This window comes from Carassius auratus, chromosome 32, assembly GCF_003368295.1.
Source record: "Carassius auratus strain Wakin chromosome 32, ASM336829v1, whole genome shotgun sequence".
Classification (NCBI taxonomy): Eukaryota; Metazoa; Chordata; class Actinopteri; order Cypriniformes; family Cyprinidae; genus Carassius; species Carassius auratus.
In genome coordinates, this window is record NC_039274.1 from 2,542,751 (window position 1) to 2,569,384 (window position 26,634).

Sequence of the window (26,634 nt, forward strand, 5' to 3'; positions counted from 1 at the left end):
AGTGGGTGTGCTAGCGTGCCGGAGGGTTCAGGGACAGGTCACAGCCTCACAGGAGTCGCACTGTCTGGCACAGCATCACTGCTGAAAGCTGATGCGTCTTCATGGAAGATGCCAGCAAGTGCAGAGCCCAACTCGATCGCAGGAGAGAAAATGAGGTAAAATTGTTGACCCGCGAGATAAAGTTGTATGAAAGCTATTTAAGATACAGTTAGCATACCATTCGACCACTAGCAACATGAGGTCAGATGTCAAAAATGTGCACCCAAATGAGCATGGCATAATGTGTGGAAGTCCAGCTAAACAGTCACATCTTGACACTTAACGTTACTTTGCATCGCCCGCCGCAAGCTCTTTGTCTGCAACACGACAAGAGGCCATAACAGATAAAATGTCAATGTCAGTCCTATATGCTGTAAAACTTCAATTAATATTAATAATATTTGTTTCAATCACTGAATGAAGCCTGCTTTCTTTCGGACAACAGTCGCGACCTTAAATTTCTTGCACAAAAATTTGTTTGTTCATTTAAACCATTATGCGCAGAGAACATGAGGGTGAGAGAGCGTGAGGTCTGCAGTCTTGGCCATTAGTTGATTTCCTTGTTTTTGTGTAGGTAATACGTTGTCATATATGTTTAAACTTAAATAGACTTTCTATACAAGTAGTTATGTCTCTTTGTATTATTTTGGCCTGTTATTGATGTAATGCGCGTCATTGACAACATGAGCAACCAGATGTTCGAATAGTTTGAATATTCGTGTATTTTTTAGAGGTAATATTCGAATGTCATTTTTGAGCAATTTTGACACCCCTAGTGCTTAGCAACGCTATTACAACATAAAGTGGCACATTATAAAGCTTTGGTTTCAATAAAATATTTTTAAACTAATGAGAAAGGTTTGAGATCTGAAACTTAAAGGAAGGTTTTTTTTTTTTTTTTTTTGTATATTGATCTGTTATATGTCAAAGATCAAGGGAAATTTGATTTCTCAGTTCATGACTTTAAATCAATTTATAACTTTCAAACGAGGCTTTATTAAGCCAAATTTTAAAGTTTGTATTGACAAATTTGCCTTTCTGGTTAAAAATGGTTTCATGGATTTCTTCATTCAAGAACTGAACTTTTACCTCAATTTAAATTCAACTGGAATTGAATTGGTATTTAAAAAGGCATTCTGAATTTGATATATTTGATAAATACTAGTTTGCAGACCTCTTTGTATTGTCTCTACCTGTCGTTAACAACAGTGATGCACTCAGTTTAGGTCCTTATTTCAGCATTTGAATCAGTGGTGACTGATTTTGATTTAGCACACACATATATTGATTCTGTCTGTTGCATTGTTTCTGCCTCAGCCTTTCTTTTTCAGTTAGTTTAATACTATACATTTCAGTGGTTTCTGCAGGTATGAATAGTTTAATAACCTGATGCATATTTGATTCTGTTTAGCCCCACTCATCAAAATAATATTTCTCATTGCTCTGATTATCTTCTGTTGTTTTTCCCTATTACTGATGTAAGCAACACAATTGTTTGTTGTGTTTATTATGCTTAACTAACCGCCATGGATTGGTAGATCGATTATTCGCTGCATTGCACGGTAGCCCCTGGCATGTTTATTGACATTTAACTTCTCTCGCAGACTGCTTGCAAGGTTATGTTTATATGTTTACTTACATTTCTGGCCACTCCCTCTGCATTTGTGATGACAGGCAACAGCTGGGCACTGTTTGACTGTGGCAGCTGGGTTTCATACCTCTTGGTGTTTCAATTTTTATTGTTAATGCAATCAGGCTGATGAATTATTGAGCTGATGGAGCTGTTGTAATGGGTTAAGCATCACTGCCAAAAACAAACACTGAGAAATAGCATTTACAAATTGGACCAACCAGTAGTGTACTTGATGTTGTGCTATTGCTGCTTGTTAACAGCATGCAGTTCAGATTACTCTAATAAACATTTTTTAATTACAAGATCAAATTTCCTCTTAATTAAATCAGCAAATGGCTTTCATGTCTTTATGTAACAAAAAGCTTTTCTCCTTCATATGCTGTTGGACAATTTGATTGCTTTGGTAAAACAAATTAACAAACATATTTAAAGCACATGAGGAATTATGTTGTTTATATAATTTGTTCTCTCAGATTCATTTCACAGTTGTGTGTGAACAAGCTCTCTTTTCTCTCCAAAAGAAGAACTTTTTTCTTTTGTCTCAGAGGAGTTACAACAAAGCCTTTGCTGCTTTTGACTGAGAGTTCACGATGACCTTTCTGTGATGTGTTTTAACTTACAGTGCTGTTTCAGGGCTTAGAAGTCAATCTGCACCATACAAATATATTTTTGTTTTTCTCTCTCAATTTTTCTCAGTTTTTCTCGTATTTCTTAGAATAGGCTAATGTCCTCTGAACATTCTTAAATATTTTGTTGTTGTTGTTAAAATGACTTGTCTTCCCTTCCGCAGATTCCTCATTGTGCTTTCTTGCCTGATCCTCAGTGTGCTGTCCACCATTGATGAGTATCAAACACTGGCTAATAAAACACTATTCTGGGTGGTGAGTCTTACTGTTTTAGACTTACAGTATGTTAAGTATTTTTAATTGAATCTGAATCATTCTGCTTCTTAATAATATCTATAATACCCAGTGGACTTGGATGATTGCATCTTTTTTTGTCTGTTTCTCAACCTGTAAACAGGCAGCATAAGTAGCAAACATGCATAATGCATAGGGTTCATTGACTACACTTGATGTGTGGCACGAAGCTCTGGAACTCTGACTCATCAAGCAAGCTTGTGTTTTTAAAGATGGTATTGGAAATGTTCACATTTGCATGCAACTCATCGTTTAACTTGTTCTCCATAGTGTTCACTGCCATTGTTTTTGTCCAACAGAGGGCAGCAGTTTATCTCTTTTCATGTTTTTATTTGGTGGCTTTACATTTTTTGGTAATGCCCTTTTTTGAAACTAGATCAATCTTTGCCCTCATTAAATGTAGGAAAAAGAAACACTCATGTAATTAATCACAAGAGCAATATTAAAGGGAAAGTCCATCCAAAAAATCTGTGCCCTATAATCCAGGTCTTGTGAGGAAGAGTTGTTATTCACTGATAATCTTTCTCTCTGCCATTTAAACACCGTTAGAAGAAGAAGCAGATTTAAATGTGCAAAAGTGAATATCATTTAAGAACTTGGTCCTTCCTCTTTTTCTTTTCATTTTGAGGACCACTGCCTTGATGAATTTGAGGACGGTAACTCTCTCAACATTGTAACTGACACCACAAAGTCTATATCAGAGTAGCAGCTCAGTTCACAGAAGATAAAGGTGTTCTGTTGTCTCGAATGGCAGCTTGAGCTGGCACTCTTAAATCATTCTGTTTACTTTGTTCAATAATCCATGGCAGTGTTTCTGTTAAGCATTAATTGCTTCAGGCCTTGTTAGCGCTTCTGAGACTTTGTATTCCTCAATATTCAGATCACAGTCTGTCAAGTAATTAATGTGCTCGTCGAAGCATTTCCTCCTGACAGAGGCTGTTAAACATGAACATAATCAATACCAGCTACAAAAACAATAGCTAGCTTTTGTGTCAAAGGTCCAGAGCCTCAATGCCATATGTCTAGATTAGTTAATATTCCCCGGCATGCAATATGCCTGTCTGCAAGCTTAGGCTGCCTGTTTACAGGTCGAGGAACAGAGACAAAAGAGAATCAATTGTCTAAGGCCAGCGTAAAAATGGGAAGATTATAACGTGGTGACTGCGCGTCAGAGGTCAACCCGACCACCGGCTAATGGGATTAAATCTATGCATTGTGTTCATTAGCCTATGCCTAACATCACAAGTTAATTCCACCATCTAGGGCTTGATGGAGAAAAGGTCCTCTTGGATTAGCAATCTGGCTACAACAGCTCTGCTTAACCAAGCTCACAACAGGTGTTGTCTATTGCTTGTTAAGGGTGACCATCAAAAATCAAATCGCATACTTTTAGCATGGGTTGATGCTAGACTAATTTAAGGGAGAAGGGTGTTCTCACAGGAAGTAGAACCATTGTTTTAAGGGCCGAAATGTTCCCTTAGACCCAACCGGCATGTCATCCCTACCCCCAATTTCCTACCCTATTTTAATGAGACATGGCCCTCTACATTGCGTCTCACAGCTGTTGGGGCAAACAAAAGCAGACTTGCCCTCTTTTCATGACGTTCAAAATGCACGCTAAGCCACAATCAAAAGTTTTTAACACACTTTTAATAATAGAGAAATAATCAAAGTACTCTTTGTATTCATATTATGAAGCATGTTAGAGTACACATATTAGTATATATATATATATATATATATATATATATATATATATATATATATATATATATATATATATATATATGGAGAGAGAGAGAGAGAGGGAGAGAGAGAGATAGATATATATATACTATTATGAACTATTACTTAATATTGATATTTATTCTGGTCCATAAACTGTCCTGATATCATGAAGAAAAAGTACTTATTGTTATAGATATAACACATCATTTAATGTTCTGCTACCGGTTTAGCATATGTAGGATATCATAGTTAAGATCCCAGATTCTCTTTTTTTATTGTGGGTAGTTGTTTATGTAAATTAACTTAAACTTGTCAGGCAAATCTTACTAAGTGCAGATTAATCATTAACTTAAAATCAATTGTTTAAGTCTTTTTCCAGTGTCCGCCACTAATAGTCTTGATAGGCCCTGTTAATCCAGATTAGGATGGCATTGTTTCACCGTGAGCAGAGAGAGCTTCTGCACATTAGCACTACTTATAGCCACACACATGCCACTGACACTTATTAACTGAGCCTATTCTGTGAGAAAAGAAGACTATTGTGTGTGTCACACTTCTGGAGTGAAGCCTCAGTGGTTGATCATTGCCTGCTCAACAGCTGAAGGCGGAAGAAGTCACACAGGACGTCACGCCACACACGGGTGCTGGAAGTCACACAGGACACTATACTGTGCTGACACCACGCGCCTTGAGAGATCCCACACCCAAGGATTGTGATCTCACATGCTTCCCCCTGGCCCATATGAAGCGTCATAGCTGTCGCCAAACGTCCTCCATATGCTAAGTGTGATAACACATCATCAAGCTCTGTCTCGAGGTGTTGCAAGGACAGCAGTCCTGCCACGAGGTGCTGCTAACCCCTTTCCAGGCAATTATCAGCTACAGAAAGAACACTCCCTTAATTGGACAAAACACAGATGTCTCTCTCTTTGTCAGTGAGGGCCCACCATGAATGAGGCCCCTCATGAATGGCTAATAAAACTGTAAATGAACAAAAGCCTATATCATGATGAAATGTTTCCTATCTGAAACCACCATGAATGCGCAATGACCATTTATTGCTGTATTCGTGCAGTCTTGCAGTAATGTTTTAACCCTTGGTCAAAAGAGCCTTTTGGTCAAAAGAGCCTTTAGGCTTTTTGTGTTTCGAATATAGTATAGCGAATAGAAACTAAACATTATCCAGTGCATTTTATCTTTCCAGACGATGTCCCGCAGCGATTAGGGATGAGGTGAGATTGTTTACCTGAAGTGATGTTCCCTGTTATGAAGTGAAAGGCTAACCCCTGGAGTTTTGAAATGTTTGTCTCTGATGCTGGTGATGTTTGGGGTGTTGGGACAAATCACCTTCATCCAATTTGCTCTGAAAAGACACTATCCTGTCAGTCCCCCCTCCCCCAACACAGAGCTAATGCCTTTCTATTGTGTGCGACAGGACTGAAGAACCTTGGGAGATACAGATAAATCTGTGTAACTTCTCAAACAGCGTTTTAATGTGTGACCTTCCAGTCAGATGAGTTAAAGAGTTAAATATTTCACGCTCAAAAATGAAATTCTGTTATCATTTACTCATCATTCTAAACCTCTGCATAACCTTGAGTTCTTTTGAAGAACATAAAAGAAGCTATTCTGAGAAAAGAAGGTATTTTTTTGTCTCACGTTCTTCAGAATAACATCTTTTGTTTTCCCTCGATGAAATAAAGTCATACAGGTTTTTAATGGCATGAGAATGAGTAAATGATGACAGAATTTTCTTTTTTTGGTTGAACTATCTACGTAAAGCTCATTAATTCCTCACTAATTCCCAAAAGGTTTGCACAATGTCACATCAGTAACAGATTTGCTTTGTGTCTTTCTTTACAAGTGTGTGAAGTGTTAGTTAATGCTACGTCTATTATTTATTATCGGATTAATTTGCTTGCTTTGGCTAGAACATAAAAGGCTAGAGCAGCAGAAGTCACTCAATGCCAAGTCACAAGCTCATAGTAAGTCCATTTTTAATATTTGATGTAATCTTATAAGATAGAGGACAAGGGTCAGCTGACCCTCGCTGTTATTACAGTGAACCCTTCCTCTGCTCATTCTGGTGACTGCATTCCAGCTGCGTTCTGGATGGGATATCTGATCGCCATGGTAACTGAGAGAGGCCCTTGCATCTGGGGTCTTGTTTCCTCTCCCCCTTCACCCCCCCACAGAACTGATCCCATGGCCTCCGTCGCCCACTGGCCGTCCACCCAGACCTTTCGTATGCCAGCTGGTCAGTGTGATCACAAGCCTAGATTTAATTAGATAGCAAGTAGAGGAACCAGCAGCATGGAGTGAACAAAGTGGGAACTGCTAATCTGACATAATTAGACGGCTAGAAATGGGTGTTCTGAAATATTTGGAATATTTGATGTTATGTTAACATTAAAAACAAAAAAACAAGAGTACATTTTATTAAGCATTTTTAAGTTTTTCAATTTCTTATTTGATAATGAATTAATGAAAAAAAATATATACACACACACACACACACACACACACACACACACACATATATATATATATATATATATATATATATATATATATATATATACATATATATATATGTATATATATATTTTTTTTTTATCCAATAATCATTTTCACACCTCATAATTCATTATCATATATATATATATATATATATATATATATATATATATATATATATATATATATATATATATATATATATATATATATATATATATATATATATATATATATATATATATCTCAAAAATATCAATTCTATTTTACTCGATAAACAGTGAGTTGGCCTACTTTCAGTCCAGTCTCTCTCCTCTGCTGTGACCTCAGCTGTTTCAACTCACTTTTCTGCTACTGTGCGTTGTTTCACACTTCATCTTCTGTCTGTTCCCACAGGCTAGGGCCGTGACTGCAGTTTCATTTCATTTTTGGAGGAGCTTTAGACAGGCTAGGCAAGCGAACCCTCGGCTTTGTGCCAGCAGCCGTCCCTAGGCAGCTGACCAAGCTCCTTCTTAGCCTCCTCTCAGACCCGGATCCAGCTCTCCAGACTGCTTATGTGACAGAGGGCTTCACGGCCAGCCTCATAACTCATACATGTCTGGTTCCTCGCAGCTCTCAAAGGGCCTGCGCTCAGCAGACTCTCAGCCTTCCTTTGTTTTCTCTTCTTTAAGAAGGAGACGAGGGCAACTGCTGTTGTTGGCCATGACCATGAACCAGCCGTCTTGTGTGTTCACACAGCCCTGTGCCAGTGTTAATACGCATCTGCTACATGCATCCCATGTATATTAATATTATATGCTTTATGAATTGCAAACTACATTCCAAATGATGCATGACCAAATTATTACTCCGCTATCATCTTTTATCCCATACAAACAACAAATACAATTAATTCAATGGATTCTTTGTCCATAGAGCTGTCATTATATATCTCGGTCATGGGATTGCAGCATTGAGTTGCAATAGGTGCACAGCACACAGTGGAGGATGTTGTTCTGGACATGCCTCATAAATATTTTAAAAAGGCATTATTATTCCTCATGAGGAACATCAAGATCGCCAAAGAGCACTACAATGACAGCCATTCACATTTTCCACATAATAACGCAAGTATTGTTAAGTAGACGTCTCATCGCTCAAATAAATTACCTCCTTATACTTTCAGAGTTATATTATAGCACAGCATTGTACATTATGCCTCTGTCAACTCAATTAGCTCTTTATACTTACATTATGTTCTAGTAAATCTCACATCATGTCTCAGCCACAATCATTTCTCATTGTCATGAGCACGTAATATCACTAATATATGTATTTAGTGCTCTTTTGTGAAAGCATAGTGTGTCTGTCTCTTTCATTCTGCAGGAATTAGTGCTGGTACTTTTCTTTGGTCTGGAGTATGCAGTACGTCTGTGGTCAGCTGGATGCCGGAGTAAATATGTGGGAATTCTGGGCAGGCTTCGCTTTGCCCGAAAGCCCATATCTGTGATCGGTGAGTGTGTAAATTCATTTTCTGATTTTCTTTGTGGTAGTTGTTATTGGCATGCCAACATGTTTTTCTTGTTCTAGACCTGATTGTGGTGGTGGCCTCTATTGTTGTATTGGCATTTGGCTCTAAAGGTCAGGTATTTGCCACCTCTACTGTCAGGTAAGGTTATAATTGTCTTGACTTAGCTAATTGACTTAGATGTAATTCTTTTGCAATGTATTGAAGCCATGACATGATGATTTGTTACAGAGGAGTCCGCTTTCTTCAAATCCTGCGAATGCTGCATGTGGATCGACAGGGAGGAACCTGGCGGCTGCTTGGATCAGTAGTCTTCGTACATCGCCAGGTATATATATGTATATATATATATATATATATATATATATATATATATATATATATATATATATATATATATATATATATATATAGATATAGATATATATATATAGATATATATAGAGATATATAGAGATATATATATATAGATAGATAGATAGATATATATGGTGCATTCACGTTGGTCCAACTGCACACAAAAAAATGAGTTGTTAATGACTTTTCAATTAAGAAAAAAATATAGGGACATGTAGGACAGTCATAAGAAATAAGTTTATATGTTTACGGTTATCCCCTCAGAAGTGTTTTTGCCGTTTTTTTTATATTTAATAATTGACTTTCAAAAATAATAATGTAAAAACTATTCTATTGACAATGTTAATTCTCGTGGAAATGTGCAATCATACACTATAAAAAGGGTCCTTTCCCCTGAACCGCGGTCTATTAACATGCCAGTGTTTTAGCAGTCAGTTCAATTTGGCACTCTTAAAATTGAAAGTTCTTATTAGAACCAACAAGAGATTATCGCCTTTTAAGGTGTTTGAAGATTAATTTTCCAATTAAACATGATCTTCATTTGAACGGTCCTAATACTGATTCATAAAATCCTTTTCACTCTTTGCATGTTATCAGCAGCTGCTTGAAAATATATTTGTACATCGTCTCCTGCAGATGTAACGGTGTACCGTTGAAGCTGACCTGTGGCTTGTTGTTAATTAATATTTTCATAAATTCATTATCAGTGTTTCCTGTACAACAAGTGAGTAGCGGGACTTTTTAGTGATAAGCTAAAAGGATTCATATTTTACAGCAAATGTAAGTTTGCAGTCTGAATTATATAAATGTGACACGTTACAGATGGTGAACCACTATATATTGGCAATGAACATCTTTCAAATGAGATGTCTTTGCGAGATCTGCCTAAAAAAGAACATTGGCTGCTACCCAACAAGTGTATTCACTTCACTTCATGGACAAATGACTCTTATGAGCCATTTTAGTGAATTAGATTACTGTGTTTTTAGTAAATAAAAAAGATACTAGTGGAAGCTATTACTACATAGTTCAGAATGAATCATGAAATACAACCATATATAATGTACAGCATTAGCAAAGACAGCAATTTATCATAAAATGAGAATGTGAATCAGAATCCAATTGAATCGGGAAATCTCTACCCAACGCTAAAGCTGCGAAACATCATTTAAGATTTAAGGCTGTAAAATTATAAGTTGTTTCCTCTTTCTAGGAACTGATCACAACTCTTTATATTGGATTCCTTGGACTTATCTTCTCTTCCTACTTCGTGTATCTGGCAGAGAAGGATGCCGTGGATGATAGTGGTTTCACAGAGTTCAGCAGCTATGCTGATGCTCTGTGGTGGGGTGTGGTAGGTCGACACAATGTGGATAACTGAAGGATAATACACCAGTAAACGGGATCATGTTGAGTAATGGGTGTTGCATGTCAGTGTCTTTTCTGTACATCTGCTCAGGTCACAGTAACCACTATTGGCTATGGAGACAAAGTCCCTCAGACTTGGATCGGGAAGACCATTGCATCCTGTTTCTCTGTCTTTGCCATCTCGTTTTTTGCCCTCCCTGCTGTAAGTTACCGAGATTTAATAGCCAGAACACTTGTTCCTCGCACAGCAGGCCAGTGTATGAAAAGAATGAACGTATTTCCCCACAGGGAATCCTAGGCTCCGGTTTTGCTCTGAAGGTGCAGCAGAAACAGAGACAAAAACATTTCAACAGGCAAATTCCTGCAGCTGCATGTCTGATACAGGTGTCTCTTCCTGTTGCCTATAGATGTAGTTTTCCTTATTATTTGTCACTCATGAGGATGGTCAGACTTTCCAGAGTCAATCTGTTTCTTCTGTTCTCATGCTGAAGGCATCCTGGAGGTGTTTTGCCTTAGAGAACCGTGATTCTGCCACCTACAAGTTATTTGTGAAAAGGAACATCAGCAGCTCAGTGTCCAGCCCTAAATTGAAGGTAGGCTACCTACCTTTACTTAAACATGCATGCACAGATCAACCAGACATTTTCACTTATGTAAAAAGAGTAGTAGTTACTCAGAATGTTTTAATGCTTATTTTTCTAATTAGTGTTATTTTTGTATTATTTATGTAGCATTATAGTATTTATTATTTTACATTTTCAGTTTTCATTTTACATTTAATTGAAGTATTAGTCTGTTAGTCTGTTAATCTGTTAACAATTTTAAATGGCTTCAGTTTTTTTATTTAGTTAAGTGTATGTGTGTGCTTATATATTTTGTTTCAAACTGTAGTACCAGCAACGAATTAGTATTACCTTTAAGGTTTCTCAAGGGATTAGATACAAAATTAAAATAAACACTTGTGGAATTTTTCTTTGGGCAGGTGAAGATGAGGAAGAAAATGAAGATTAATGAAAAGGATGATGGACTGAGTTTTGCTACGGTACCTTCCATAACCTATGACTCCTTAGATGACGGGAAGGACGGCGGACCAGAGACAGTGTGCAGTATTCAACAGTCAGGTATTACCAACAATAAACTAGGATACTCTTGACCTTTTCATCCTCTCTTCTGGTTTTCACCTGTCATGCTCTTGAAGCATCTCTCCTCTGATATCCTTCATTTCCCTTCTGCATTCTCACAGAAGGGGCAAACACAGGGAGCTCCAGTTAGTGTCTATTGCTACCTGTGTCTGTACTTGCTAACTATCCCATATGCCTGTCTGTTTTGATTGCTTTTTTCAAAAAAAAAAAAAAAAAAATTATAATAGTGACTCTTGAACCACATGCCATTTGTCTGTGAAACGTCTTATCCATCACAGTCTAATTACTTGGCATGAAATACACATGATTTGATTTGATATGTGCCATTTGAAAGCATTGTGATGGATCTCTCTCCTCACAGGACGGGTGCCATCCTGGAACTCTCTATCCTCTTTCCAGTTCTCTTCATCTCCCGGTGGGTAACAAAACGTTGTTCGCTTTTTTGAAATTGGAAAATTTCAGAGCCGTTTCAGTCTGAAATGATGTGCTTGCTATGCGTGTATTTAGGGAAAAAGCCTGGGATTTTGGAAGCGCAGTCTCGGCCCACACTCCGGAGGAGCAGCAGCATCGCCGATGATATGGAAACTGAGCTGGAGCGAGAGATTTCGCTTGTTCCAGTCACTCATGTGTCTCAGTGAGTAAGAACATATCATTTTTAGAGTAATTTAAACGGAGTCTATATATCAACCACAGACAGCAGGCAGTCAATTATTCCAGTTTCAGAAAGTTTTCCCGACTTATAATCTTTCACAGCTCTTCCGGATGACATGTCACGCAACATCTAGTGGATGGGCAATTAAAAAGTGTTAGCTTGGTGGTGTCAGAGTTAGCACACCCCTGCGGTTCACGCTCACAATATTGCCTCTGTAAATGCAAATGTGGTCTAATCGTCCTGCTAATCTCTGCAGTCACTGGATCCTCAGCTCAAATCTGTGAAAACACTTTTAACACAACTGCGCTATCTCTGCTGGAACACATCTCAGCTTTCCGAGCCCACCCACCTCAACTGAAAACGTGGCTAGAAAAGAATACAGTGTATGTTTCTGGGCCCCAAAGCATTCCCATGAAGAGTGGTTATGTCCCAGGCTGTGTTTGGCCCGAGAGGAGGTCATTATCAGAATCTCTTTGCCCCATTAGCTGTTCAGCATGTGGAACAGCGCAGGGCCTGTGTATACTGCAAACCATTTACTTTTGCAAGCAATGGAGCGACCCTGCCTCTGAATAATCTAAAGATCCAAGTCTCTGTTGGGGGTATACAGTCCATTAGATTACCCAGAGTGCCCCTTTCCATTTGTGATGGGATCCACCACTCTACAGCATATAACCTTAGGCTTCTATTAACCTCTAAAATATCTGAAAATACAAATGTATTTTTTGTCCACTGCAAACTTTTATTTATTTTGAGAAGCCACAAGAGGGCAGTTGAGGTGTTTTTGTAGACCAAACCCCTTCTCCCGACACTTCAAAGCAAGAGTTTCTTTTGGTGAACACGGGCAAAGTCATGCTGTTGTTGCTTTAAATGTTTATTATATTCATACAGTGTGATGTAGGTAGTCAAACTGAGAAAATGCATCTTTTGAGATACAATCCGGAAGCTATTGTAGTGTAGGACTGGTTTTCTTCCCTTTGCACAGTTCTTGTGTATTTTACACACTGACCTTGATGGAGCTGAAGCTGAAGTAGCAATGATATTAATCTCCGAATTGATACAATCACAACGTTGCTTGTACGCTGAGAATAATGTGGGAAAATGTTAGTGCTTTCCACCAAAGCAACTTCAAATAAATTTGAATGTTAATTAGGTAGATATCTTTTTTTTTTTTGTCTCAAGTATGATTCCTTTCTAAATCCTCATTCTTAGCAGACATATTGCATCTCCTTTACAAAGGAGCCTTGTCCCTACAAGCTTTCATTTGATCTTTGAAGTTTAATGAGCTTTCATTCGCCTCACACTGAGATGCAATGGCAACAGCTGGCTTTTCTCTCTTTCTCTCCCTCCCTCTCTCTCTTTCTTCTCCTGCTCAGTGTGGGTGTGAGTACATGTTTATTTGTTAATGTCCAGCAGAGCAGGGTGGGGACTCAAAAAGACCAGAACCAGAACGTCTCTTCTCCTCTCTGCTCATCTTTTCTCCTCTTACTCATTCTCTTCTCTTCTTCACTCCACTTCGTTCCTATCCTCTCCTCTCCCTTAGGACATTCGCCCTGCTCTGACCTTTGACCCAGGCTGTTAACTCAAGAGGTGGGAGAGGCACAAAAGCCTCCTCGTGCCTGCAGCTGAAACAGTTCGGCTGCATTGGGGGTGGGGAAAGAACAATGCACAGAAACATCTCTCTGACCGCTGCGCTCCTAAAACACACACTGGAGGATATCAACACTGCCTACACACTCTCACTACTATCTATTAGACGTTAGGATTGCTCATAGCGCAGTGAGGTGTGGGAAATAAAGACTGTATTGCTTTTGAATAAGTGTTCTGAATCAAACAGTTCAGTAGAAAATAGCCACAGTCGTTATTTCATATCAAATACAAAGGTGTCTTTCACAGCTGCCTGGATCACATAAAACAAACTCCCGTCCAGACCAACACAGGTCTAAAGATGCAATCAAGGTTAACGCAGGTGCTTCTGAATGTGCCCATTTGTACTCACACGTATCAGCTGTTGCAGTCTTGTAGGGCTGTGGTGTGTGGTTTACCAAAGAAGACCCGAGCTGAAAAGAGTGATTTATTCTCAGTAAACAGAGAAGGACTTCTAGTGGCGGAGGCCAAGCCTGGCCGTCTACACTGGTGCAGAGACAAAGAGCCATTGTCTGTGGATCTACACACGCCAACAATAGCCTGATTGACAAGCGGTCCTAGTTTGTAAGTGGCTTCTGGGCTAAAGAGTGCAACAGTGACTTTTGTTAGAAACACTCTTGTCTTCCAGAGCAATAATCCCCATGTTGGTGACTTCACAGAAATGTATTATGCATTATATACAGAATTTCCTAAGAGTGGAACATACTACTAAAATATTTATTTAAAGTAACACCATGAAGGTGTTTTTGATTTAACGGTTAAATATGTGAAATATTTCCCAGGTCGAGAACACCACAAGAATCACGTTTGCCTGTTAGACCGAGTAAAGTGTGTGTGATTGGACTATGCCTGTGTGATTTGGAGTGTGTGGCGGTGTGTGTGAGGCGTACTGAATAGAATAGAAACATTGGCTCACTAATGCCTCTTCAGCACGGCTTGCCAGCACAAGTTTCTTTATCTCGCCCGTCACGGCCCCTTTTCTTCCCCCTTAACAGTAATTGTGTTTCGTTACAGTGTGTTAGAGCTAACGAGGGACATGGAGCGAGAGTCAGCCGAGCAGTGAAAGACAGACAGAGAGGGAGAGAGAGTTGCTCAGCAAGAAGGAACACATCCCAGATGATTCTCTCATTTGCTGTCAGACCAAAAGCCCAGCAAGAAGCTGAAGTTGTAGAAGTTTGTAACAGAACACTGCACATGGTTGACTTTGACAACTAATCGGACAGATCCCTCCGAGCAGCGGTTGTCAGCAGCAGTGCTTTTTTTACTAAAGAAATTTGGATAGCTGATGCAAAAGATACAAATTTTGTCATCGTTCACTCACTCTCTTTGTCACAAGTTCAACATCATGTATTGTTCCGAACCTGGCTTGCTTTGTTACTTAACCCTTCCCTGACAAACAAATCCCTGACAATATTCAAGAAATGGCTGAAAACTCAACTGCATCCTGCATTCATTCGCCTCCTTAACAATACATTTGTTGTCTATGAGCACCGATATTTCCGTTTCACTTTGTGACAATGTCAACGTGCAATATCAGGTTTCTTTCAGACGGCCCGGCAAAGTTAGTGACTTTGTTATCTGGCAACATGATATGACAAAAAGCTCGGAGGACCCTGTTGATGTAAAAGGACTTGTGTTGAAATGGACGCTGTGGGTTTCTTTGCTGCTGTAATGTTTAGGATCATTTGAGGCCATAAGCTATTTAGGTTTTGGACATAAGCTATTTAGTCATGGTGTATAGCAGCAGAGGACTCGGTGTCAGAGTGAAGACTGCATTGCTGTGTGTCACTCCTCTTAAGGACGTTTAATACTCTATATTCGCCTGGTGCTTTGATGCTCAGGATGAAAGAGATATTTGCTTGGCTGAAGGCAGAGGGACCCCTGCTGCGTTTGTGTGTGAGCATCTTGAACCCGCACGTCTTTGTGTGCACATGTGTGTGTGTGATGGCTTTTGGCCAGCGGCCCAGACTCCCCCGAGCCTTTACCCCTGCGTACAATGTCCAGTCTTTGGTCATCTATTATCAGTCATTACTGCCTCAGTGGCCCTTATCTCAGCTGACCACTTATTAAAATGTCATTGAGGTATTTGAGCTTGAATGGGAAGACAGAGCTGATAAATTTGGGATAATGTCCCATACAGCGCAGCAGAGCCCTCTAGACCTTGTGATTCTCAGACCGCGGCTAATCAGAGCACTCTTCCCCTCCTCTTCCACAGAGCTATTCTTAGACACACAGGGCCCCTGTGAGCCTTTTAGTGCCATAGTGCCACGATCCTGCAGCCTGTGGCGCAACACTGCCGCACAAAGCTCTTCATCCTTTGACTCGCTGAGACGAGTCACAAGAGCGCATACTGCCTCCGTGGGGGACACTGTGGTAATTGACGTGTGTGCGATTCATCATATGACGTAACAAAACATTAGGGAGGGTTTGAGTATGCGGGCCATTCCTTTCGGATGATTGAGTCGTAAGTTATATCATGCGGTTGAAGTTTCTAAACTTACAATTGAATACAGAATTTCATCCCATTGTAATTATTTGCTTCAAATGCTGCTTTGATCAAGAAAAATCTAGTCAAAAGTTTCAGTTTGAAAACCTTTTTAAATGTATTTGGAAAAAAGTATGTTATGCTCACCAGAGCTGTATTTAATTGATCAGAAATTCAGTTAAAATAGACATTACACCAGTCTTCAGTGCCACAGTGAATAAAAGCTTAAATGAATTAAATTTTCCAACTCTGAAAATTATAATTCTGAAAACATTATGAAACCTTTCTACAATGAATTAGGTAGGTACGCGCAGTGTCACATGATCAAAAATAATTTTCGTTGCTCAAGAAACATTTCATGCTATTGTCGATGTTGTGGTAATAATGATACTGATGAAAAAATTGTTACAAAGCATTTTCGGTGTCAGTTTTGCATCCACAATTTTTGGTATTGGCCCAGAATTTTCATTTTGGTGCATCCCTAGAATTAGGACAAGTAGTGACTACTTACCTTCACACATTTCTTTCTATGCAAAAAAACTATATTTATGTGTTGGACATACATTTATTGTTAGCCATCTGTAATTTAGCATGGTTTATTCGTTTATTGGCAGATCTGTCTGATTGAGTTTGTCTTTTGCGGTACCACTTGAGGCCATGTTGGTGAAATAGAGAGAGAGAGAGAGAGAGAGAGAGAGAGAGAGAGAGAGAGTGTACATGGATGCTTTCCAGTGATAAGATTAGAGTGAAGATTGAAATGTTTCCTGTTTATCTACGTTTAATTACACTCAGATTAGCAGAGGGAGGTCAAATAACAGGCTACTTTTCCTACCTTAGACACACAATCAAAATAAAATGCCACTAAATTTCTATCACCCTTGCAGATTTAGTGTTGTTGTTTTTTTTTTTTTTTTTTTTTTTTTTTTTGCAGTTCTTATAAGACCTAATTTAGTCAGTATTATGTCCTCATCTCTATTAAGCATCTCCTTTCCATTTGAATTCTTTCCCGTCCTACCCCAAAATCAAATAAGATCAACTAAATTGATTAAAATTGATACAAACGTTGCCCTAAGGAGCGGACACGAGTCTTGGTTCAGCTGTTCTCTCATCTAACTGCTGCTAATGAGGGTTAGATGCACAGAAGTGTGGATGTCATTGTTCAACATTGCATATAGAGGCCAAGCTGAGAACACCTCCTCAGACCTAATGTTGTTGAACCCACCCCGTTAGAGTTAATTGGAGGTGGGGAGTTTGAGCCTTTGGCCTGAAGTGTTGATGGTACTAATGGTGTGTTTATTTCCTGTCCCACGATGCACTTCTTTGATCTTTATTTGGTGCAATTATGACAGCCTTTGTCACAAATACAACATCACTTGTTATTTACATGAACTAGCACGCAAACTCAGATCTTCGGCTTGCTTCTAAAATATATGGCAGCTTTTGCCTGGCTTGTCTTTTGAACATTATAAAACTGCAAAAAATGGGTTGATTTTTGGTTTATAATATACATTTTCATTTGTGATATGTGCATTAATATGTAAAACCAATGCCTTAATGATCTTCCAAAAAAAAATTATGTCATCCTTATGTAATTTCTATGGAATCCTCTTTCTGCCGTGTGATAAAAAAGGTTTATAAATAAATAATAATAATGATAATAATAAATTTTGAGTTATTGTGAGTAGATATAAACTGTGAGGAAAAAAGTCAAAATTCTGTGAATAAAAAAAGTTGCACTTAACCCTAATATAAATTAGTTTTGGACCTCACTGGATATCAGCATTTCACAATAAAAAGAAACATGGTAACATTTAATTGAAGCCATTATATATAATGCATTCTAAAAGTATTTTAAATTTATTAACTATTAATTATGCCTTGTAATGTACTTTATACATTGTACAATCTCATGAATAATTGTAACCAGTTATAATACTTTATAATATTGTTACACCTATACATTAAAACATGACAAACAACCAAATTCAGATGTAACAAGGAATCCTCAAATAATGTAATACATTTACTTTGGTTACAAATATTTTTACAAAAAAAAAAAAAAAAATTATGATTAGCTTGTTGTGGAATTATTGTTTTGTTATAATCACAATCTCAGTAGGTTAAGGTACTCAATGCACCATGGATGTTCTCTAGACAAACTCCTCTGTGTGTTCAGGTCAGTGATGGTCCTCCAGTGGATATGCAGTTTCTTTCACATCTGGCTGCTGTTGTTTAGCAGGCTCAATAAATAAAAAAATACACATGATCGCCTCCTTTTCTCATTCTCTCCTTATCTGTCTGTCTCTCTCCATCTTTTTCTTTCTTTCTCTCCCTCTCTATAATAGTGGGAGTCTTTCTCCCTTTGCGTCGGTCTCCACCAGTGTTCGCCATTAGCCAGGCTTTGTGCCAGCACTAGAGGCAGATGGTGACCCTGCTGAGGTCATGAGACCAGCGTTGCTATGCTGGTAACCATGACTGGAGAGAGGAAGTGGCACTGCCTCAGGGACAGATGGGATGGTTCCCATGTTCTATCTCTGTCCCACACCTCTCCCTCTCTTGCTCTCTCTCTGTCATGTTTGCATGCTCCACTGGAATGACAAACACCCAGGGAGGAATGATTCCTGAACTCTGTGCAGACCGCTGGCAGATTCCCACTTCAGCTTATCTATTTGGATTCTGTAGATTCAAATAATGTCCACCAAAACTTGATCTTCCTACCATATTGATCTCTGGGATGCATATGACACGGAGTCGTTCAGCACTTGACATGATTTAAACCTGAATATGAGATATTTCTTAATGCATTTCATTTTATATGTGTATAAATATGACTTTATACACTACTGTTAAATAGTTTGGTGATAATTTTTAAAAGTAAATTTTTATCACTTTTATTCTGACTATAAAAAATATATATATTTCTTTTTAAAATAAATGCTGTTCTTTAGAGCTTTCTATTCATTCATGTTTCTTGAATAATTTAATTAGAATGATTTCTGAAGGATCAGTGAGACTAAATGCAGAAAGTTGCCTGCTGAAAATTCAACTTTGCCATTACAGAAATATATTATATTATATTATATTATATTATATTATATTATATTATATTATATTATATTATATTATATTATTAGAAAACAGTTATAAATTATAATAATAATACATTGTAATAATAATTTCATAATGTTCCTGTATTTAGTTTTTTTTCATCAGTAAATTAGTGCAGGAGAGACTTCTTTCAAAAACATTATAAATAAATAAATAAAATTACCAACCAACCTTTGAACGGTAGAGTATGTATAAAGTTTTCCACATACTTGACTGAATGTTTCTCATGGTCTAATGAACCTTTAGGGGTTGTAACATTTAAATGTAATATTTCAATATTTATATGCTTGAAATTAGTTCAGATTTGACAAATATGTATTGTGGCAATACTAGTTTCTTTACAAACTTCACATTTTGATTTTACTGATTTATTTTTAAGATAGATAAGTTGGACTGGAGAGTGAAGAAAAAGCATTAAACAAGTGAAGACTCAATAATATACACTTGTTAAATCAAAACTTTGTTATTTACAGCATAATTCCAAACTTCTATTTTTGGTACACTAGTTTTGATTACTTAAATTTATAATAATTATAATGTGTAGCCGTTCCCAAGCATTTATATATGAATGGAAATAAATCATGAACTAAGTTATACTACGTATGCAAAATAGTATCAGATTTTGTTATCAAAAATTTTCCATTACCTCCTTTCCTCCACTTTCCTCCTTTAACTTAGCACACATTTGCATTGCTGTGGGTATGATAACGCTCAAAGCTATGAAGGCTTGCTATTTAACCACTGGCAGTATAACCCAGAGGGACGCTGGTTGAAGTCTAGAGTGTGGCACCAAAGAGCAGTAAATTGTCAGTTGCCTGGAGCATGGCATATGCCTTATTCCTCATTTCCCTGTAGCCCGCAGCCAGGGAGAAACCAGAAACTGTCAACAGCCACGTCCATGAAGTCAATGAGGCTTGATAGCCTGCAGCCAGTCTACTGCTAATGCATTTTAAAGAAACTAGTGAGAGTGCGCTCCATCTTTTGTCAGAGTGACATGCAACAGATCCAAGTCTTGGCATGCTAACATGTTACAGGCACGTTTCACATATACTCCCACGCGGGAGCTGACGTGCAAGGGAAAGTGTACCTCTCATACTTCATCTTTCTTTGAGACAATATCCCATTCCCCTAGATAACCCCGGGTCTCCTGGGAGTCAGTCCCCTTCCCCCCACCAAATCTCAGCGCTGTGGTTTTTGAAACCTTTGAAAAGCAGAGCGAGCCTTGTATTTTCTCTTAGACACTGTGTCCTGGTCGTGACCCTTGTGCTCAGTGGTCACTTGCAAAAGTCCTGTCTACATAAATAGCATCTGGAGAGGCTTTGGGCTGCACCTGAAGGACCTGCCGGAGACTGATAGGATTGTTTTGCAAATTACATTGAAAATGAGTTAGTTAGGGGCGGCATATGCAACCATAATATCAGATACCACATTTATCACCACAGACAAAAACATCTACATCAAAAATGTAGTTCTAATTTCCGAAAATGTAAAAATTATTTGATAATCTTAGCACTTAAAGGGATAATTCATCCAAAAATGAGCCTTCATGTCGTTCCAAACCTGTGTGACTTTATTACAGAGTCATATAAGAGAACATTTTGAAGAATGATCTTTGCCCATCCAATGAAAGACGGTGATGTCCAAAATATCATTGCCTCTCATTGTAAGGGGAAAAAATAGACATTTTTGAAATGATCTTTGTGTTGCACAGAGGTCCTACAGGTTTGAAATGACTTGAGGGTGATATAATGACATACTTTTCATATTTGTGTCAACTATCCCTGTAAATGGGCTTTAAGTATCTCTCTAATACTAATCATGACACAAAAACACACAGGTTGCGGGATTCCCATCGAGCAGCCATCCGTGTGATCCAGAGGATGTTCTACTTTGTGGCCAAAAAGAAGTTCCAGGTAAGATTTTCTTCTTCTGTTTGCAAGCACAACCGAAATGCAGACTTGTTTCTCTTGGTTGTGGTGTTTAATGCAATTTTATATTTGATGATAAAGAAGCTTCTAAATTCACATGTTCCCAGTAATTAGCATTCCTTAATGAATTTCAGTGTAAGTCGTGAGGTGTTTTTTGAAACGTATGGAAGGGAAGATCTTGAGTTGGGACTCATTCAGTAACAGCAGATGCTCTCCCTCAAAAATACATGATGATGTCAAAAGATTACCTTAATAGCTATCCTGGACACTTCCTTCTTCTCCTTTAAGCAGCTGTGCCACACTTGATAACTCGTTATTGCACTTTATTTGTCTTTTCTCTTTGCCCTCCCATCCCCTCGCCATCCTTTCATTTGACCCACTTGCCTCAGTCATCTCTCAATCCCCTTATTTTCCCCAAGTCCTTCTCCCCTCCTCTCACACACTCTTGTGACACAGAACACACACTTTGGAGAGTCTGTCAGATGCTGCTGGCTAGATTTGCTGTTTCTGATGTCATGACAATGTTTACCCTCCTTTGAAAGACTCTAGCTTCTCCTGAAATGGTTCATTTTTGCCAAAGATGTGTGAATGTTTGGCTATTTCACTGACGCTAATCAAACCGAGCTTACGTTCTGTAGCAAACGTGAAGTTTCACACATCTTTCCCATGTTAGTCAGGAAGCTCAAATAAATGTAAATAGTCATAAGCATCATCACCTGTTCTATATATATATATATATATATATATATATATATATATATATATATATATATATATATATATATATATATACTGTATATAAGCATAATTTTCTTAAATATATACATATATGTGTTTGTATTTAAAAATACAAAATGAATACAGTGCACACTCATATATTATATAAACATAAACTTTTATTTTTATAATCATATGACAGCACTTTTATACATTATATATATTGTAGACAAATATTACTGTTTTGTTATAATTCAAATATTATATTATATTGGCAGTTTTTTTGTATGTATTTGTGTTTTTGCAGCAAGCACGTAAGCCGTACGATGTGAGGGATGTCATTGAGCAGTATTCACAGGGTCATCTCAACCTCATGGTGCGCATCAAGGAGCTCCAGAGAAGGTGGGATAAGGACTCACTTTCTATCAGTTAGCAGCAGCTTAAGCTTGTGTTGAGAAAAGTGTTGACTGTAACATGGTATACATGAATGACATTTTAGAGGTATAAGAGCAATATAAATGACAGTTCCATGACCTCTGGGTAAACAAAGCTGGGAAGTTAAGTGTACATTCATCCCTGTCACTATTCCTCTCACATTTCATCTGCCATTTCTGCACATGAACATTTCACATGCCGCACGCTTGGCCCTGACAGACTGGATCAGTCCTTAGGGAAGCTGTCTTTCTACCAGACAAGTTCAGGTAAAGCTGAGCCATTCTTTACACTCTCTGCTCTCACATTCCTTGACCCCACACCATGTTTTGCTACAGCTTGACCCCTTCGTTGTTCTTAATTTTGCTGTTTATTGTTGTCTTGTAGTCTTAGTGCACATTCGTGTTTATGCAGGGTGTTCATTATGTTTTTCTTGGCACCATTCTCGTCTCCTTTAGAGCGCATAAAAGACAAAGGCATAAACACTATTGGCTCCAGACTCAACAGGATGGAAGAGAAGGTAAGCGCTTGAATATCTTTGCTGCAGCCAGAGTAGGATTTAGCTAAACTTAGTGAAAAGGACATTTATAGCATTTTGTCTTGTAAAAACACAGGGAAAACATGTATTTACCTTATTATGTGAAATATCTCTTTAGTTAATACCGCATGCTCTTGAATTTTACTGAGAAACCATGCAAGAAGTCTCCCATTAGTATAACAATAACAAGTTCCAGTTCTTTAGTTCTTTTAGCAAATGCACACAGCACAATTGGTTCGGCAAGGACAGATAAAGATCTGTAAGCTTCATTCATCAAGCCTTTAACCCGGAGGCAGAAGGAACCTCTCTCTTTCACTGCCTTCGATCAAACATCACTTTTTGAAGACTTCTCAAACAGTCTCTGTGAGTGATGTGTGCTGATAAGGGTGTTAAGACTTTAAAAAGAACAGCTTTCTGGCTTGTGTGTGTGTGTGTGTGTGTGTGTGTGTGTGTGTGTGTGTGTGTGTGTGTGTGTGTGTCTAAAAGTGAGAGGTCTGTTAGCCTCTCAGAATGAAGGGGATTCTGGAGCTCTACAAACGCTCACTCTGCTCCTGTTCATTTGCCACTCCAGCCATAAATCCTTTTACAAACAGCTCTCATCCCAGACACAAGCTCCAAACAGTGTACACACTTGTTCACATGATCTCTCTCTCTCACATACTCACTCACTCATTCACTTTCTCCCTCATTGTTTCTCCTAGATGTTTGAGTAAGAAACAAATCGACTCATTTTACGAAATGCCTGAAAAATGGCCTGTGTTAGGACATTTTAAATTCTTTACTAAAAATGCTTAGGAAAACATTTTAAGAGAAATTTGATCTTTATAATGGTTTTCATAGCTGACGTATCTGTAGGGATAAATTGCATCTTGTGCTGCCTTGAATTTATTTATATTAAAACATTAAAAATAAATGACTTTAGGATTGATTTGATCCCATTGACTGACTTCTTGTAATGTTAGGCCCATATTTGTGGCAACGATAGTGATTGATGCATTGAGTAACCAAATTAAGCATTTCCCAGCAGGATCCACCGTCTTCAACTTTTTACTGTAAAGAACTGTTTGAAAATGTGTCATTAGTTGTACAGGCTGTGGACAGGATACCCTACCCCTTTACAGTGTCATTCTTCTTCCCATAATTCTGTGGTAAACAGGAAGCAGGCAGTGTCTGGCATAAACAGGAACAAATAGCCTTAACATTTAGGCAAACAGCCATCTGAAGTAATTCTCTACTGCACTGCCCTCCACTCTGACTGAACTCTCTGCACATTTAGGGCTTTTATTTTTTTATTTTTTTTGGGAAACAGTTTTTCATTTCTCTTCTTCTGTGTTTCATTTAATCATATACACCGCTGTTTAAAATGTTTGGGTTAACTCTTTTTTTTTTTTTATTATTAAAAAACAAAAAACAAAACTATCCTACACTTACCAAGGCTGTATTTTGTTAAAAATACAGTAAAAATACAGTGAAATATTATTACAAAATATATATATAATATATATATAATATACATAATATATATAAATATATATATTATAATGTAATTTAATCCTTGAATTACAAAACATTTCTTGCTTAAGGAACATTTCCAATAATTATCAAAATTGTAACCAGTTGTGCTGCCTAATATTATTGTGTAAACCATGATACATTTTTTTTTTCTTTTTTTAAAAAGAATTCTTTTAGGGAGATTAGAACGTTAAAAACAACAGCATTCATTTGAATTATAAATATTTTATTACATTATGCATGTGCATATACATGTCTTTATTGTTAGTGAATATAACATATTTAAACTTAAACCGTAAAAAGTGTGTGTGTGTGTGTGTGTGTGTATATATATAATTCATTTATTTAAACTACAGACATGACTGTGTAACTTTATATAGTTTTGCCAACTAAATATATTTTCCCATCAAACTACAAGTTTATTATATTCAATAAAGACTACTTTAGGTTTATAGGGGCAAAACTGTAAATGTGATATTATATAGTACTATGACAAACTTGTAGGTGAGTGCGAGTAAATTATGACAGAATTTTCATTTGGATGAATTCAAAATCTTGTTTTTCTCTGTGGTTAGCAGTGTGCATGTTTGCATTCATGTCTATATGGGGAACTGCTGTATATGTTTACATGCTTGAGCTTCCTGCCCGTACTCTGTATGGTGCTGTGTGTTTGTGCATGTGTGTATGTGTTTGTATGTGACTGTGGTGCCACTATCATTGTGTAAACTGTGGTTCAGCACGGAGACACTCGTCTGGTTATTTCTAATGGAGTGTAGACAGCACTGGCTCCACACGTCACTTACCCTAAACCCAAGGGAAAGAACCTCAAGACATCTGGCTCCCCAAATGTAAAATTATAAGTATTTCTCTGACAGTTTTCTTCCTTTCAAACATGAATCCCTTTAAATATTTAACAAGAAATCCCACTGGTATTGAAATATGTTGGTTTCTATGAATATAGACAGTAACGTAAACTACTCTGACACACTCTAAAAAATATATCTTTGAAGTTGTAAATCAAAAAAGATTATTGGAGGACAAAATACTATTTCAGTCTGTCTACTATAAAATGTCACATTTAAATTACTTGCAATTTCCTATTTATTTCTCAAAATAGTTTATGAATATGTCACAAAAATGGTCCTCTATTTCAATGTTAAATAACCACAGCCCTGATGATAGTTTCCACTCAATTTCACATTGATATTCACTTTTAACAAATGAGTGTGGCCTAATCTTTTCATGTTTCGACTATTCATCATCACCTTATTGATTAAACTGTAATCCCATTTATAACATATAGAAGATTGGATTTATTGCCTTTGCTAGTCAAGTCAAGTCAATTTTATTTATATAGCGCTTTTTACAATACAAGTCTATTCTAGTCTATTTGTACAGATGGGATCTTGTATCAGTTGCTGGTGTTTAACAGCATGCATTGACGGTTTGGCTCTTGTTTATGACGTTATTTACACAGACGCTGTGACTACGTTATTTTAGACACTGGTTTGAAAGATGTGCTGAGGCCACACACTCGTTTCCCCACAGATCACACACATGGACAGGACCCTGAACAGCATTGCAGAATCTCTCAACCTCATGTTGGCGTGTGAGAGACGAGGAGATCTGGCCAGAGGGAAGGAACTGCGTAGCAGCTTCCACCGACAATCGGCCACCTTCAGCCTTTCAGTGCCGTGCAGACAGGACAGCCTGTCCAGCTCAGAGCAACTGTCCACAACAACTGTCATTCACGAAGACAGCTGAGCGAGTCACTAAAGCATCACTAAATCACAGAGTGCCTGATATACTGGGTCAGTTTTGGCTAGAATTAATATAAGAGATTAGGTATGGCTCGGGTTCAGCATCAGCTGATTTTAAAATATCGTCTTGTTTGACTATTCCATCTTTAGAATTTGAATTGAATTTCTTTTGATGCAACAAGACATGGACACATATTTTTTAGCATATCATTGTTTGTTCAGTTTTTTATTTTAAACGAAGGTATTTCATACTTTTTGTGATAAGTTTGACTCCTTCCGTCCACTGTTAAAATTAAGGGTTCTACAAGGGGGATTTCATTGAAGAACCATTATTGTGTTCCCAAAAGAACCTTTCAGTGAACAGTTCTTAAAAGAATGATTGTTTTGAGTGAAGAACTTTTTAATAAATTAAAGAAACTTTTTCAATTATAAAGAACCTTTTGTACAGTGGAAAGTTTCCATGGATGTTCCAGATGCCAGTAAAGAACCCTTATTTTTAGATGTGCAGATATGAACATTGTGATATTATTTGGAGTGTTATGAATTGTTGAATGTTTTTAAAGGGGTAATGTGACGTTGCTAAAAAAGAACATTATGTTGTGTATTTGTGTAATATGTGTTTATGCATTTTAAGATTAAAAAAACAC

The 26,634-nt window shown here is 37.6% G+C and overlaps 1 protein-coding gene across 2 annotated transcripts in view; it reads left to right on the top strand.

Annotated features, from left to right (window-relative positions):
* LOC113051331 (potassium voltage-gated channel subfamily KQT member 1-like) overlaps positions 1–26,634 on the top strand; it is a 30,740-nt gene extending 4,106 nt beyond the window's left edge. Inside the window, exons 2-17 of one of the 2 annotated variants that reach the window (XM_026214971.1) lie at positions 2,463–2,553; positions 8,203–8,329; positions 8,407–8,485; positions 8,576–8,672; positions 9,915–10,055; positions 10,161–10,271; positions 10,358–10,453; positions 10,561–10,662; positions 11,052–11,190; positions 11,573–11,626; positions 11,719–11,845; positions 20,938–21,013; positions 22,053–22,147; positions 22,400–22,446; positions 22,636–22,697; positions 25,776–26,634. In XM_026214971.1, coding sequence (XP_026070756.1) covers positions 2,463–2,553; positions 8,203–8,329; positions 8,407–8,485; positions 8,576–8,672; positions 9,915–10,055; positions 10,161–10,271; positions 10,358–10,453; positions 10,561–10,662; positions 11,052–11,190; positions 11,573–11,626; positions 11,719–11,845; positions 20,938–21,013; positions 22,053–22,147; positions 22,400–22,446; positions 22,636–22,697; positions 25,776–25,991 — 1,660 coding nt within the window. In that variant the 3' untranslated portion in view covers positions 25,992–26,634. The remainder of the gene's footprint in view (positions 1–2,462; positions 2,554–8,202; positions 8,330–8,406; positions 8,486–8,575; positions 8,673–9,914; positions 10,056–10,160; positions 10,272–10,357; positions 10,454–10,560; positions 10,663–11,051; positions 11,191–11,572; positions 11,627–11,718; positions 11,846–20,937; positions 21,014–22,052; positions 22,148–22,399; positions 22,447–22,635; positions 22,698–25,775) is intronic. The other variant, XM_026214972.1, reaches the window with a different exon arrangement.